Below are 16,091 nucleotides of genomic sequence, written 5' to 3'. Positions count from 1 at the left end.
TACGATGTTATTTTAGATTTGTCACAAGTGTAAAAGTTATTGGGATGCTTTGTGATTTTGGAAGTCTCTGTGCAAAGCCAAACTGTAGACCAATGACAAGTAGTGTTGGAGTGACTGTGAACACAAATATAATGGAAGTTGTCTGTGGAGGGGACGTTATAGTTGAGTTGTATCATATCATTCAGCCTGGTTAAGATAAACAAGGCATCTGGGTGTACAGTGATTTCCACCCTTGGTTCTTGGATTTCATCAGTCCTTGTAATAAGCAGGACTGTGCTGCAAATAGTCAGTGGAAGCATGCTCCATCCATCCCTCCCTCTCCCATTCATCCCCTCCTTCCACCTCTCTTCCATCTCATCCTTCTTTCATCTCCCTCCAATCCCCACTGCCTACAGACAAAAGAAATCACAGCCGGGCTCAGGGTCTTCGTTGCACTCATCAGCTTCTTGTTGCTGTGCCCTGGGAAAAAAGGGTCTTTCTTCCTTCACCCTAGCAAGAGGGAGACGGGAAGCAAGCAAAGAAAGGCTCGGGGAGGGAGGGGAAGAACAAGGGATAGGAGGGAAGAAATATAAAGCGAGACAGATGGGCAGAGGTGATAGGCAGATGTGGCTTAGTGTGTGTGTAACTGTGCATCTTGATGCTGTGCTTGTAGGTGCAGCGAGGAGTTAAAGGGAGAGATTGTGGACATGCACAGGTACTGAGGGAATTTCTGCAGTGAAGGGTTACACCGGCTGTCAGGTAGGAGGGATATGTGTGTTGATGTGTTTGTGCCTGCAGTGAAGGATTGTGGCATTGTATTTCCAGCATATGGTCGGGTACTTCCAAGGAATGATGAAGGGTTTACACTGGTTGACATAAAAGCCAAAATTAAGTATTGTTTTCATGTGATACAGATGATTGATGGTGGGATGAGAATTGACTGCACATCTGCAAAGTAGTAGGGCACGCGTGTATACATGGGCTGCTCGGGGATCTTTCTACACTCTTTTAACCCTTGCCCATTGCCGGTTGTGCCTGTAGTTGCAGCTAGAGTAAAGGCAAGTGCATACTGTATGTGAGGTCATTGATAGTTAACCGTGCTGGTGTGAAGATACTGTAGATTTCTCTGTGCCTGCAGCTAGGAGACATAGGAAGTGTTGGAAGACTAAAGATGGCTCCTGCCGGTGCTTTCTGGGTGCTGCTAGCCGGTTTCCTGTTCATATCAAGAAGTGTCGGTGAGGAGGATTCATCCAGAGAGCTCGAGTGTAAAATGAAGAGCATCACGGTCTCAGCTCTCCCTTTCCTCCGAGAGAACGACCTCAGCATCATGCACAGTCCATCAGCCTCCGAGCCCAAGCTTCTCTTCTCCGTCCGGAATGACTTCCCTGGGGAGATCGCAGTAGCGGATGATTTGGAGAATACAGAGCTGCCTTACTTTGTGTTGGGTGAGTGCAACCTGCATCTTAGCACACGATACACTCCTAAAAAAAACCTCATGTGAACCTGTGTTGTCTATTGCAGAGGGTCATTCATCATAAACATCCACTGCAGGTGCTGGGCTCCACAAGGGCCTGCAGGATGCATATAATGAATGGAGAGATTACACTGTAAAAGTCATCCTCATTGCAGATCTGTACTGTTTATCGCTATGTAATGACGTGCACCTATGTCACCTCTGCTGTGAGCTTGCTCCATGCCTCTACTGTCACCTCACAACTGCTAAAAACAAATTAGAAATTGCCCGTGATGTCTTTGTACACGAGCAGCCCGTCACTTCAGAGATGAAAGACTCATCCCTTTCCTAAGACTTGAGCTCTATCAGATTTGGCCAAGGGCATGCTTGTTAAATTGGGACTATTGATGTAAGAACTTGGTCCAGCGGTCAGAACGAGGGAGAGGGAAAAAAAATGTCTACTTGAGATAACACAATTTTTCATTCCAAAAAATCTGTTCTTTTTTGGAAACCACTCATGGCTGGATGTTGGTTACATGGCAGATCTTGCTATCAGTGAAGTGAACACTGGCTAAATGATATGTGTCCTACTAATGCATTTTTTTTAATCTGTAAGGATCAATTAGTGACTTAGGTCACTTTGAACATGGGCCAAATTTCTCATTCATTCATGACGAGATGGCTCAGAAGTGCACTCGCTGTCGCTCAGAACATAACTTTTTTGGACAGAGATGCATTTGTCAGAGATGTGTTTTCCTTACGCTCTAAGTGGTTCAGGTTGGGTGACTCCTAAAAGGGTCATAAAGTTATGAGATCATTACTCAAGGTTGAAAACTGCGTAAACGCTTTATTGCTTAAACTTCTGAAGATTATTTTATCAGCCTATTCCCAATCAAGCTGTGCTCCTGTGTTTTAGTCTACTCAGCTGTTTTGGAGAAAAATGGTTATGGGAAATATGGATGGTGGTTGCCAATAAGGCCTTAGGCGGCTCTACAGAATCTTTGAGTAATGCAGAGCTATAATATTGGTCTCATAAAAAATATGGTGTCCTAGTCCTATTGAATCTTTGGTCAACAGCTATTAATTCCAGTACAGTTACACAATTGCTAATTCGGCCTAGTTGAGCTGACAAATTTTCTTAATCTATATACAGTCAGGTAGGCCGCTGGTTAAAATCACAAGCATGGATTGTCTCCCTTAAGTTGAATTCGGACATTCAAGTATGGACTGTGATTTCCAGGACTGGTCAGTGGTCTTCTGATCCAAACTCAACAGTCACTTTGGCTCGGTCCAGGATTATGGTCCATACTCAGACCAAGGAACATGGACACATTTACCCAGAGGTGACACAATTAGAATATCTATAGCTGAATTAGTAGACAGCTTTGCCCACTGAATGATATTCCATGTGGGATCTGAAATATTATCGATACCAGAACTCTAGCAAAATCTTCTGAAAATGATTGGAAAAAGTTTAACTTGGGTATTCTAAGCATATCCCATATTGATATTATATGGATGAAAAAAGCTGGAGATAAGATCTCTATGGGGTTCCCATAGCCAAATCTGTAATGCCATCCATTGTTCAATCGCTTTAATCACTAGTCTAACCAGTTATATACAGGGAAGAGCAGGTGGGTTACAATTTTTGGAAACATTTTCCTCAATTTTGCATTGTGCTGAACTATTGAAAGTAGCATCAGGCCCTCATATGTTTTTTGTTTACTTAATGATATGTTCACTTAAAGGGAATCTGTCACCCCATTTTTCAACTATGAGCTGCCGGCACCGACATCAGGGGCTTATCTGCAGCATTCTCTAATGCTGTAGATATAGATAAGCCACTGATGTAATCTGAAAGATAAGAAGAAAGAGCTTGATTATACTCACCCTGGCGTTCGGCCCGGTCCGATGGATGTCGCCGTCCAGTCCGGCGCCTCCCATCTTCTAACGGTGACGTCCTCTCCTTTGCTGCCTGTCGTGGCTCTGGTGCAGGTGCACTGCTCTGCCCTGTTCCGGAGCCACGACAGGCAGCAAAGAAGAGGACGTCACCGTTAGAAGATGGGAGGCGCCGGACCGCAACACCCATTGAACCAAGACCGGACCACCTCCCGTTGAGTATAATATAACTCCTTTTTCTTCTCTTTCAGGTTACATCGGGGGCTTATCTACAGCATTACAGAATGCTGTAGATAAGCCCCTGATGGCGGTGCCGGCAGCTCATAGTCAAAAAATGGGGTGACAGATTCTCTTTAATGTAGATCTCCTAAAGGGTCCTCAACTATCACGGGTCTTTAAAAGTTTTGGTTTTCTTACTATTTAGCCATCACCCTCTCACCTCCAGGTTCCGTGGCCCTGGTGCAGCAACAGTGACTGCGATCACTCTGCACCCCTGGTTTTCTTTCACTTGAAACAGATAAACTTGCCATTAGACATGTTACAAATGGACTATAATCTAGAATAGTTTTTTTTTTACATCGGTACTTTACATTGCATGATATAAGACAACAATTCAAATCTCTACAGATATTGAGCTGGAAAAGAATGCTAGGAGATCTCAGCTCTGAAGCATGCAGAGTTGTGAATGTTGCTGTGAGCTACAATATAGACTAATATCAAGCATTAGTACAAAATAAGTAATACAATAAACAGTATTCACAAACTTACTAAAAAATGTTTATACATTAATTTGTATTTTGAAAAAAGGAGTTAAAAAGTTGACATAAGTTTTAAAATGTTATAGACTACCAAACCAAACATTACACACCTGGCAAAACCAGGTCTGCTCCAGGGCAATAATCCTCAGAGGTCTTGTCCTATAGTGAGGATGTGCCATGCATGTGACCGCCGCAGTCAGTCACTGGCCTTAGTGGTCACGAGCCATATTCTTCAGCATTACCACTGAGGTCAGTAAATAGCTCCAGCGATAATGTGTATGTACATTATGTCCTTTCCTTTACTATAATATATTTTATGTTCTTTTTGGAAAGTTTAAGAGTTGAAGTTTTGGCTTTAGATTGAAAATAAAGTTTATGCTACATTTTACGACAAAATGTGTCATAAGTTGGAATTCTTGTCAACCGAAACTGTCCCATATTTATACTTTTGAGATGTTGGGTGAACATTGCATTGCAGACTTGATCAGCTGTAACACCCCCAGATGTTTAAGATTATTTCTTTTGTATACTGAACTAGTATGCCATATCTAATGTTCATCTGATCATGTTTTTTCTTGGTCCCGACAAGACAATGGTTGAGAGGTAAAATATGTAGCATTTACTCAAGCTAACACATAAAGGTGTAGATTGAAGTATATGGGCTCCAAATCAAAATATGTAACTGCTCTTCCACCCATTTGTATTATTAAGGTCTACTTTGTGCTGAAGACATCTTTGGGTCCTCTTAAGCAACTGAGTATGGGTGACACTTTAGTGTCCAACCAGTCAATGGTCTACTTTTGACACTAATAGCCTTCAAAAAGTAATGAAGGTTCTTTGTCTTTGGACTGTTGTCTTCAGTTCCATATCTTGGAGGATGGGGTTGGTGCACCAATGTGTTGGGTACCAGTCAGGCAGGGGTGGTGAGAAGAACATTAAATGGAACCCTGTCTTTGGTTAGGGTATTTAGGTGTTGGACTAAAGTAATAACTCAATAGGTGTTTTGGATGTAACTGACCTTCCGCCCATTTGTATTACTGGTGTCTACTTTGTGCTGAAGACATCTTTGGGTCCCCTTAAGCACCTGAGTATGGGTGACACTTTAGTGTCCAACCAGTCAATTGTCTACTTTTGACACTAATAGCCTTCAATAAAGTAATGAAGTGTCTTTGGACAGATGTTTTCAATTTCATATCTTGGAGGATGAGGTTGGTACACCAATGTGCTGGGTACCAGGCAGGCAGGGGTGGTGAGAAGGACATTAAATGGAACCTTGTCTTTGGTTAGGGTATTTAGGTGTTAGACTAAATGAATAAATTCAATATGTGTTTTGGATGACTGAAAACTATGATTTTGGTGTTTTAGTGGGAACAATCACATTTAGATAATATCTAAGGGTGCCTTCTACTAAGACAACATAGTTTAGGAGCCTGAAAATTGTGCCTTGATTTTTATACACTCAAGTCAGACGTCAGACATAAAGAAGGTCGTAAGCTTCATTATAAGTATGGATTTGTCTGGCATGAGAAGTTTACAAAACTTTTTTTTTACACAAAATGAAAGAAAATGACCCATTTGTGAGAACGCCCTGAAAATACCAGCAGGCATTGTTAGGCACAAAACGTAAAATTATTTGAAAATTTCAAATTTATTTGACTTTGTATCTGGAGTAGGGATGGGCGAATCCTGAAATACTCGGAATCGCTAGACTCTAACGAGTCCGACTCGGAAACTCGCTACTCTTTGCGAATCTAGCGAGTCCAATGTTAATGAATGGGGATGCGAGTATTGCAGCGATTCCTGTGCTGCCATTTTTTTTGTTCCGCTTACTTCCCGCATGTGGCTGTGCACACCATGCGGAAAGTAAGCAGAACAATTGCGGATGGTACCCACGGTCCGGAGGAGAGGAGACTGTCCTCCGGGCTTTGGGTACCATATCCCTGTAAAAAATAGAATTTAAAAATAAAAAATATTGTTATTCTCACCCTCCAACGTCATCGCGAATAACCGTGAGACATCGCGATCCCGCGAGAACGGACGTCATCGCGGGCATTTTCGCAAAGGATTACTGGGAACGGATGCGTGGAGAGGCGGGAAGACGGCGCGGGACGTCGGAGGGTAAGAATAACACCATTTTTTATTTTTTTACATTCTATCTTTTACTACTGATGCCGCATAGGCGGCCTCAGTAGTAAAAAGTTGGTCACACTTGTCAAACACTATGTTTGACGAGTGTGACCAACCTGTCAATCAGTTCTCCAAGCGATGATACAGATCGCTTGGAAAACGCTAGCATTATGCAAGCTAAATACGCTTGCAAATCGCTAGTTTTCCGCGGGAAAATCGCGGGAATTTAAAATGCGATTTTCCCGCGGAATGGAATTCCGGAATTCTCGCGGTAATTTCCGCGAGAGTTCCGGTACGTGTGCACTTAGCCTTATTTGCATTGGACTCGTTACTGTGCGAGTAATCACTTGGAAACTCGCAGAGTACCGACTCCTGCGAGTCCCCTACTACTCGCAGAGTAACGAGTCCTAACGAGTAGATTCGCCCATCCCTAATCTGGAGCATAAATTGGGAATCAAAGTTGATTGGCATCGGAAGAATATTTGTGTACAATTCTTATTAAAACAATTAATGAATGGTAAAGCTGATACATTTTCTACCCTAAAAATTATTTAAACTGACTAGGTGTGGACTAATGGGCACTTTTATCCTAAAGGCAAAGATTATTGATGTGATCAGACTCATATTTTGAGTAATCGAGAGGTTCATATGTTTTCAGGGGAATGTTAAGTAATTCATGAGATTATAAATGGTGTAATTCACTTATCAACCCACATAGTACAAGAAAAATGAAATAAGTGAATGCTGTTATTGGATGGAAGGTAACATTTGACATGGCAATCTTCATTAAAGAGTTGTCGAAATAGCCATCTTAAAGTGAACCTGTCATGTCCGATAATGCTTTTATTATTAAATATAGGGTTAATCTGCAGGTAGATAGCCATAAAAAACTATCCGGCCATCGTACTGAAAGTGCGGCACCTGGAAAAAAATGAACTTCTTCCTCCTGGGAGCCGCCAGCTTTCAGCCATAAGACATTCCTTTGCAGCTACAGTCACAGCACTGAGCGCCGGCTTTCCGCACGCCCGGCCAGTTAAAATGTTGGGAAGTGTTTTTAACAGAACCTGTTCACAGCTATGTGAGCAGTGTGAATGTAGCCGCACTGGCAAGCCTTTATGACTGATATCCGGAGGCTGCAGAAAGAAATAATGGTAATTTTCTCCCAGCAGACCCATCTCTGCTGATTTTTTACATTGTCCGAAGTGACAGGTTCCCTTTAATCAATAAACTAACTAAATACCAAGTTTTTTTTTTTTTAAAAAAAAGAACCAACAATAAAATGAGTAGTCTAGCCAAGAATTATTAAGCTTACTAGAAAATATAAATCACCTATCCACTCACTTTAAGAGGATGACAGCAAAAAATAAGATAAAAGATACATGCATGATCACTATGGAATCCCTGCTGGTCATCAGAACTGGAGTCCAGTATCTCATGTCTGAATAGAGCGGTGGTCACACATATGCACCACTACTCCATTCAGCATCTGTTGACTTGTTGGTCATAAGCTTTATATGGCTTTGTTCTTCAACATATTTCCAGGCTTCCCAGGGATAAGGACAACCTGATAACCTACTGCATTGTTGGCTACATGAGTTTGCCATCATTTAAGGACCATGCTAAAGGGCAAAATCTCTGCCTGGCATGGCAACATCAATTTCATTTACCTAACCCAGTTACTGATGGTTTCCATCTCAGTACAAATCTGACAAACATGGTAAAAGTTTTAGACATTTGTAGAAAAATGTTGCAAAGCATGATTGCTTTCAATAATAGAAGAGTTATTAGTTTATTTCTATCAATTAACAAACTGCAAAGTGTATGAACAAAAGAGAACTGGAAATAAAATCAGTATTTTCTGTTACCAGACTTTTCTTTCAAAGCATCAATTTTTGTACGTACGCTTGCACACAGTTTTTGTAGGAAATTGATGTGCAGGTTGTTACAAACATCTTGGAGAACTAACCACAGATCATATGTGGATCTACAATAGAATCTTTGGTATCTTCATGTGATCTGAGAGATCAGGGCTTTGTAGGAGGCATATTATCACTTTCAGTCCTCCATGTTCTTCGCTATGGGGAAGATTGTTCAAAATGACATTGTCACGCACAGTGTGGGAAGAATAAGTGCAACATGAAGGGCATAGGGGAGTGGAGACCCCTAGGCAGATCTAATAGCACCCTGCCTACCCTACCGTATATTAGTTCCACACCAATCGCCGAGCAGGAAACCTAAACCTTGTATATCCTTAGAGCTAGGCCCTGAATAGGGAAGGGGGATGAGCACTGGTCAGTCCCCACTGTACACTAAAGACAAGAAAGGAGACAAACAAGGGAGGAGAAACTTAACTTGAGCAGTCTTCAGAGAAGTAACTCCAAATGTCCACCAAGAGCACCAGAGAGGAACTAAGCCAACTACTATAGCTCTAGGCCTTCACATGGGAACTTGTGAATATCACTGGTGGCTCCCTGAAGCAGACTAAGAGTCTATAAACATCCAGATCCAGGTGTGTCAATTAGAGCCGGAGGAAGGTTGCCACTGGGTCCAAAAGTCAGAAGGATTAAGAGAACATCTGCAATGTCAAGCACAAAGACCTTCTGCAGCCAGATGCAGAGCCACTGTCTGTTGCATCTGAATCACCCATGACAGACATTGGCTGTGTGCTTGGGGTCGTTGTCCTGCTGCAGAATAGATTTGAAGCTACTCTGATGCCTTCTTGATGATACTGAATAATGGATAAGTATCAGCCTGTATTTTTCAGCATTGAGAACTCCATTAATCTTGACCAAATTCCCTACTATATTTGCAGAAATGCAGCCATAAACTTGCTTCACTGTTGCCTGCATGTACTCATAGTGGTACCACACTCCAATCTATCTGCAAACAAGCTATCCTCTGTTACAGCCAAATATTTGGACTCATCAGTGCAGATCACCTGCTGCCATTTTTCTGTACCCCAGTTCCTATGTTTTTGTGCATTTTTGAGCAGCTTGACTTTGCAATAATATGCTTTTGGCTGCAGATCTTCCGTGAAGAGCTCTTCTGGACAGACTTCTCCGAACAGTAGATGAGTTTTGCGGGGTCTCATTGGTTGCAACCAGTTCTGGGCTGATGGGTCCTCAACATTGATCATTTCATGGTGTCCTTAATGCTGAGAAATTTCCACTTTAACCATGCAGTTAGTAATTAATGGGGTTACCCATGCTTAAATTACAAGTGCAGATTTGTGAATCAACTCCCAGCTCAAGCACTGTGCAATGTGAGGATTCTCCAGTGCCGTAACTGGGAGATGAGAGACATGACCTCAAACATACAATTTGCATAAATGCCATCACTAGCCCATTAGACCATATCTGGCCTTGCTCAATGCAAATTTACTGTGAGAAGTCGGATACAGTCTAGTCAGAATGTGGCCAGAAGTATGCAAATTGCATACTTGAGGTCACATTGTAGGGTGGAGGACCCCCGCAGAGTGTCCGGACCGGAACCAAGGGGACCGCCATCTGGATTCCTAAGGAAACAGTACCCTTGGAGCAAAGGAGGAGAGTGGACTGCTGAAAGTGACAGACCAGCAAGGGGAGGGGCGAGTATAAAAGGGACAGGGAGCGCGCAGGGGAGTCAGTTGGCGGAACGGCAGACAGGAGGCAAGAGACTGTGGGAGTCTGAGAGAACCAGAGTGACAGACTGTGACGAGAAAGGAGACCATCGGCAGAGGAGAGACTTACTGCGGCCTGCAGAGAGTGGGCGCCGTACCTACCAACAAGAGACTGTCGCTTCACTCCGATCCAGGGTCTCTTCCTGCCCACGGTGGTCCGCAGCTGTTACCGCTGTACTTCAGCCTGTCGCGTCTGGTCCGCCGCCCCTCGCAGCTGCTGCCGCTCCACTCAAGCCTGCTGCTGCGGCCTGCCCGCTACCGCCCCACTTCAGTCCGCAGCTGCGGCCTCATCATCATTGGCCACAGTGGACGTCACCCCGCTGCAGTCGGCAGTTGGGGCCCAGGCGATGCACGTGGCCTGCCAACCGCCACTCCTGGGAACTGTGACACAACCCTGCTTGGAGACTGGAGTCTCATTGAATTCGCTTACATTCAGAACCTCGCTGTTTCTACAGAGGGTCACCTCATCAAAGGACTTCCTCAGGGCCTGTTGTACCCCATCTCCTCCTGGGCACTGGGCGCCCGAAGACTACGACAGATCCTCAGCAGCTGGGCCCAGCGGCTGCGACGCCAACACAGCCTCATCAGAGACGCCGAGGGACGTCAGGAAGGATAAGTGACACTATAAGAAATAAGGACCCGTAGTCGGCCATATCGCTGCCCTATAGTAATGGGCCCTTGCCGGATTAATCGTGTTCACTTTTAAAATGTTTGTTTGTGCAGAGTCCCTATGAGGACAATAGCTGCTATTAATTTTTGGTTGCTTAGTATAGCCCTAGCGGCTTAAATTCATAAAAGTTCTATAGCCAAAGTTCAATTCAGTCTCGCGTCTCGTCACTGCATCCTGCGTACCTGCTGTTTACCTACATTTAAAAGGAGAGATACAGGGCGCATCCACTGTGTGAAATCCGTATAAAACAATTAAAATTGTGGAACAGTAAGGAAGGTGCTCACCTATTGGGGTTGTGAGGAAGTCACAACACCCATGAACGCTAAAGAAGCAGCAGCAAGTCTGCACAGGGTCCTAGGACAGAATTGCAGAAATGACGTGGAAGTGCAATAAGGACTGCGCTTGCTTCTGGTAGAGTAAAGGGTTCTTTATTCAGCCAACGCGTTTCCTGAACCTGCTGGCTCACTGATGCCCTGATGAAGTGAGCCAGCAGGCTCAGGAAACGCGTTGGCTGAATAAAGAACCCTTTACTCTACCAGAAGCAAGCGCAGTCCTTATTGCACTTCCACGTCATTTCTGCAGTTTACCTACATTTGGCGTAGTCGGCAGGATGCAGTCTCCGAGCACGGCCAACGACTCCCCAGACCAGGGAAGGGCCGTGAACTCGACAGATAGCAAGGGCACCCGGTCCAGCATTTCGTTGGGGGCTATGCTAAGCAACCTGCCTAGGTTTTCCAGTTCCAATACCATGCTATGGAGCTGGACAGAACGGATGCGGGGGCTCTTTCGGATGCACCCGATGACTCCTGACCTGGAAGCCGAAGTAGCTCTCATGGTGTCAGATGGGAAGGCTCGGAATTCAGTAATGTTGAGGCCCCCAGGACACCGCAACACCTTTGGTAAAGTTTTACAGATTGTAGAACAGACCCATGGGGATCCAACTAATGTGGGAGAGTTAAGGACCCGGTTGTTCAGTCGGATGCAGGGAGAGGGGGAGACCATCACCCAATATATGAATGTCCTCCAAGAGTTGCATACGGCCATCAAATTAAAGGACGGTGTAGGACCTATTGACGTTACCCTACGCGACCTATTGTTGACTGGACTTCGGGACCCGTTAATAAAGCAGGCATTACGGGAGCAGGTCAGAATGAATCCCCGTATAGACTTTTCAGAGGTGGGAAGTCAAGCACGCGCTCGAGAGCAAGAGCAGGGGATGGCGGTCCCCGTGGGAAAGGTCCAGAGTGTAGAGGCTTCCATGAACGCAGTTGACGAGCCTCAATGGGTGGAGGAGATGAAACAAGAATTGAAGAACATCAAGGGCGAGTTGGCCGAAGTGAAGAGAAGGACTGAGTCCGGGACTGGATGACCTAGCTTCAATCCCGGCCCCTGGGGGCCCCACTCCTCCCGGGGCGGTCGGTCTGCACAGACCCGGTGCTATGAAGGCGGGGAGCTGGGCCACTTCGCCCGAGAGTGTCCGCGGCGTGGGAGATACCCACCTCGGCGGCCATTAAACTAGAGGGCTCGGGGCTGGGGGGATGCCGCTCGGAGCCAGAAACCACGATTAGAGGTGGTGGAAGTCCCAAAGATTTGGTCGCAAAATGTCCGGTGGTATGGGCAGAAGTAGAGGGCCGGGGAGTCCGGTGCCTAGTGGACATGGGGTCACAAGTGACAACTATGCCTGCAACTTATTTCCGGCAAAATTTCCCCGAGGCAGCGAGACCCCAGTGGGGACCCATGATCAGACTGGTAGCCGCCAATCAACTACCAGTCCCTGTTGCCGGGGTGGTGTGGGTACAGAAGACGCTGTGCGGTAAATCCCTCGGTCACAGAGGAGTGGTACTGACTCAAGGGGAAACTGTTAAGCAGCATCCAGTCATTCTGGGCATAAACATACTACGGGAGTTCGTCAATCTGCTCCTCAATGATCCCACGCACAAGATCCTGAAGCAGTGGGGTTCCCGCACGGCCCAAGGACAGGTATTACAACAGTTGGTGCGGGAAGCGCGAGTACACCAGGACTGCTGGGAGGGCGAGGCTCTGGGCAAAGTCATCGCGCCAGCAGCTCCCCTGCTTGTACTGCCTCCTGGGCAGACGGTGATGGCCCTACCAATTCGAGCCTCGATACCCTTGGAGGGCGTAGAGATGCAGGTGGAGCCATGCTACTTGGAGCGTTTGCCTCCTGGCATACTGGTGACCCGTTCCGTGACCACAGTGCAAAAAGGGACCATCCTGGTGCACTGCGTCAACCTTGAAGACCAAGACATCGTCCTGAAATCTCGGACCGAAATGGCCAAGCTAGTAAGGCCTTTGGAAGAAGTGCTGCCGGCCCCAGCGGTTCAATTGAGAGTGCAATCTGAGGACCCTTGGGAAGTAACTATCCGGACTCTACAGGCTACCGAAATCTCGGCTCAAGAGAAGGGTCGAAACATCCTGGAACAGATGCGGGTCGAGCTCTCCGGACTAACTTCAGCTCAGCTTTCCCAGATAGTAAAACTGCTCGGACAATACCACGAGATATTTGCTAGTCATGAGGAAGAATTTGGGTGTACCACCGCCATCACCCATGAAATTCCCATGGCAGGGGTGGCCCCCATCCGAGGACGATATCGACAGATTCCTCCATAACTCTACCAAGAAGTGAAAACTTTGCTGGCCCAAATGCTACGAAAGGGAGTTATTCGAGAAAACCAAAGCCCCTGGGCAGCCCCCATTGTGTTGGTACACAAAAAAGATGGCACCTTACGAATCTGCGTGGACTATCGAAAGCTGAATGCTTGCACCATTAAAGACTCATACCCACTACCCCGAATAGAAGAATCCTGGTCCGCCTTGGGGAAGGCGACATATTTTTCGTCTTTGGACCTGGCCAGTGGGTACTGGCAGGTGCCCATATCAGAAGAAGACAGGGCTAAGACGGCATTCATATTGCCTATGGGACTATTTGAGTTCAATCGTATGCCGTTCGGACTGGCCAACGTCCCGGAGACCTTTCAGCGGTTCATGGAGCGGTGTCTGGGAGATCTCAATTTTGAGGCCACGTTGATATACTTAGACGATATCATCATCTATGCTGCCACATTTGAGGACCACCTGAAGCAGTTGGGGCAGGTACTCGGTCGGCTGCAAAAGTACGGGTTGAAGGTTAAACCCCCAAAATGCCACCTATTTCGCACCCAGATCGAATATCTGGGCCATGTCGTCTCGGCAGAGGGCGTAAGGCTGTCCAGGGAAAAGGTTGCTGTCATTCAGGGATTGTCTACCCCCGAGACGATAAAAGACATGCGGGCCTTCCTGGGGTTGGCCGGATACTACCGTCGTTTCGTAAAGAATTTTGCATGTCGAGCTTGAGACCTGCACGACCTGCTGAAGAGGGCTCCCGCTGGGACAAATGGATGAAAATCCAATGGCAACAACCTCAAGAAGAGGCCTTCGAAGACCTTAAGGCTGCGCTCTCAAATGCTCCGGTGTTAGCTTATACGGATTTCTCACAACCATTCATCCTACACACTGACAGGAGTCTTCACGGGCTGGGGGCTGTGTTGTCACAAGTTCAAGACTGCAGGGAGAGAGTGATCGCGTTAGGAAGCCACTCACTCCATGATTCCGAGCGCAACCCTGACAATTACAGCTCCTTTAAGCTCGAGCTCCTCGCAGTAGTGTGGGCCATGACGGAGCGGTTCATAGAGTACCTGACGGGCTCCGAAGTACTGGTGTGGACCAACAACAACCTGATGGCTCATTTGGAAAACGCCAAATTGGGGGCTTTGGAACAAAGATGGGTGGCCCGGATGGCGAAATTCAACTATAAAATCATCTGTAAAAGAGGGGCCGAGAATGTACGCGCTGACGCCGTCTCCAGGATTCGACATACAGTACAACCTCAGGGAAGAGTCGAGACGACGAACTAGAAGGGGAAAAGATACCGTTTGCCCTCACCACTGCCTGGCTCACAGCTGCCATCCAGAAAGTACCTCCCTTGGAGACCCTAAGGGGCATGCTGGAGCAATCCCAGGATAAGTGGATCCAACAGCAGCAAGAAGACGAAGAAATTGGGCTTCTCCGGAAATGGGTAGCCGCTGGCAAACTGCCCACTGACTCCCAAAGGCAGACTTTGACTCAGGACATGTCGCTGATATTACGACAATGGGAGAGGCTGGTTATCCGAAAGGGACTATTGTATCGTAAAATGACATTACGAACAACATCTATGACGATTTGGCAGGTAGATGCGCCCGGAGCGCAGCTTAACGAACTGGCTCGAGAAGCCCATGAAAAAGGGGCTCATTTCGGAGCTGAATAGACCTTGCAATGGTTACAACAGATAATTTACCATCCATGCTTGCATGCTGTTGTGGGCGAGACTTGCCGGACCTGTCGCCTATGTGAATTTGCTAAACCGCCTGCACAGCGACAAACAATCGTGACCTCAGCGCCCCTCGAGCTTCTGACAGTGGATTACCTGACCATTGGTCCCGCATTCCAGGGGTATGAACACTGCCTCGTCATGGTAGACCATTTCACTAAGTTTGCTGTGGTCACCCCCACTCGAGACCAGACCGCGGAGTCAGCCGCCTCCGCAATTTGTAGAAACTTCATACAAGTTTATGGTTGCCCTCAACGGATACATTCCAATCAAGGAGCATGTTTTTTGGGAAAAATAATGGAGGAACTACACCGTCGCTACGGTATTGACAAATACCGGACCACGCCATACCACCCGCAGGGAAACGGGGCCTGCGAATGATTTAATCGGACATTAATCCAAATGTTGCGTACTCTGGAGAGTGACAAGAAGGCCTGTTGGCCCGAATATGTCCCTGAATTAGTATGGGTCTATAACAGCAGAGTACATTGAGTTACCGGCTATACCCCCTACTCCCTGTTGTTCGGACGCGAGGGCAAAGGGATCATGGAGGTAGAGTTGGACCCAGAGGAACCTCAGCCATGGACCGGGGTGTCATCATGGGTCCAAAATCACCGGCACAGGCTGCAAACTCTTCATCGAATCATACATACCAAACTCCAAGACTTAGAACACCCAGGAAATAATTTATCTCCACCTACCAACCTCCAAAGCAGAGACCGAGTACTCGTACTAGACCAATGCCCCCAGAACAAATTAGGGCCACGCTGGGAAGAGAGTCCCTATCGGGTCCTACGCCGTATATACCCTGAAGGACCTGTGTACGAAATACGACCCGAGAAAGATGAAACGCTGCCTACCCGCATTGTGCATCGTAATATGCTACGCCCATGTATTTCCACTGACCCAAAACAACCTGAACCTGCTCCTCAGGTCTCTGAACCATTGCCCGTGTTCTGGGACCCGGACGACGAAGACTTCCCCACAATAACCAGGGGCTCTCTACTCAATGGCAAACCAACTGACACAATTAACCTGCCCAAACCAGCTAGCCCACCACCGGCCACCACCCGAGAAGACTCCACCCTAGTCAAACTTAGACGCTCCGAGCGGTCAACAGCCGGCAAACCCCTCGAACGATACGAATAGGACCAGTTCATATGGAAGCAAAAACTGACACC

At 46.6% G+C, this 16,091-nt stretch overlaps 1 protein-coding gene across 5 annotated transcripts in view; it reads left to right on the top strand.

The window, feature by feature from the left end:
* The first annotated feature begins 382 nt into the window (after positions 1–382).
* Positions 383–16,091, top strand: part of ASTN1 (astrotactin 1) — a 577,374-nt gene continuing 561,665 nt past the window's right edge. For 3 of the 5 annotated variants that reach the window (XM_073571291.1, XM_073571289.1, XM_073571290.1), the window contains exon 1: positions 383–1,424. In XM_073571291.1, the coding sequence (XP_073427392.1) occupies positions 1,151–1,424 (274 nt within the window). In that variant the 5' untranslated portion in view covers positions 383–1,150. The remainder of the gene's footprint in view (positions 1,425–16,091) is intronic. The other 2 variants (XM_073571288.1, XM_073571287.1) reach the window with 2 other exon arrangements.

The sequence above is a fragment of the Dendrobates tinctorius genome, unplaced genomic scaffold, assembly GCF_039654945.1.
Source record: "Dendrobates tinctorius isolate UK_male_01 unplaced genomic scaffold, ASM3965494v1 ptg000029l, whole genome shotgun sequence".
In the NCBI taxonomy this organism is placed as follows: domain Eukaryota; kingdom Metazoa; phylum Chordata; class Amphibia; order Anura; family Dendrobatidae; genus Dendrobates; species Dendrobates tinctorius.
Note: the sequence above shows the minus strand (reverse complement) of the source record. Positions and strands in the feature narration are given on the sequence as shown.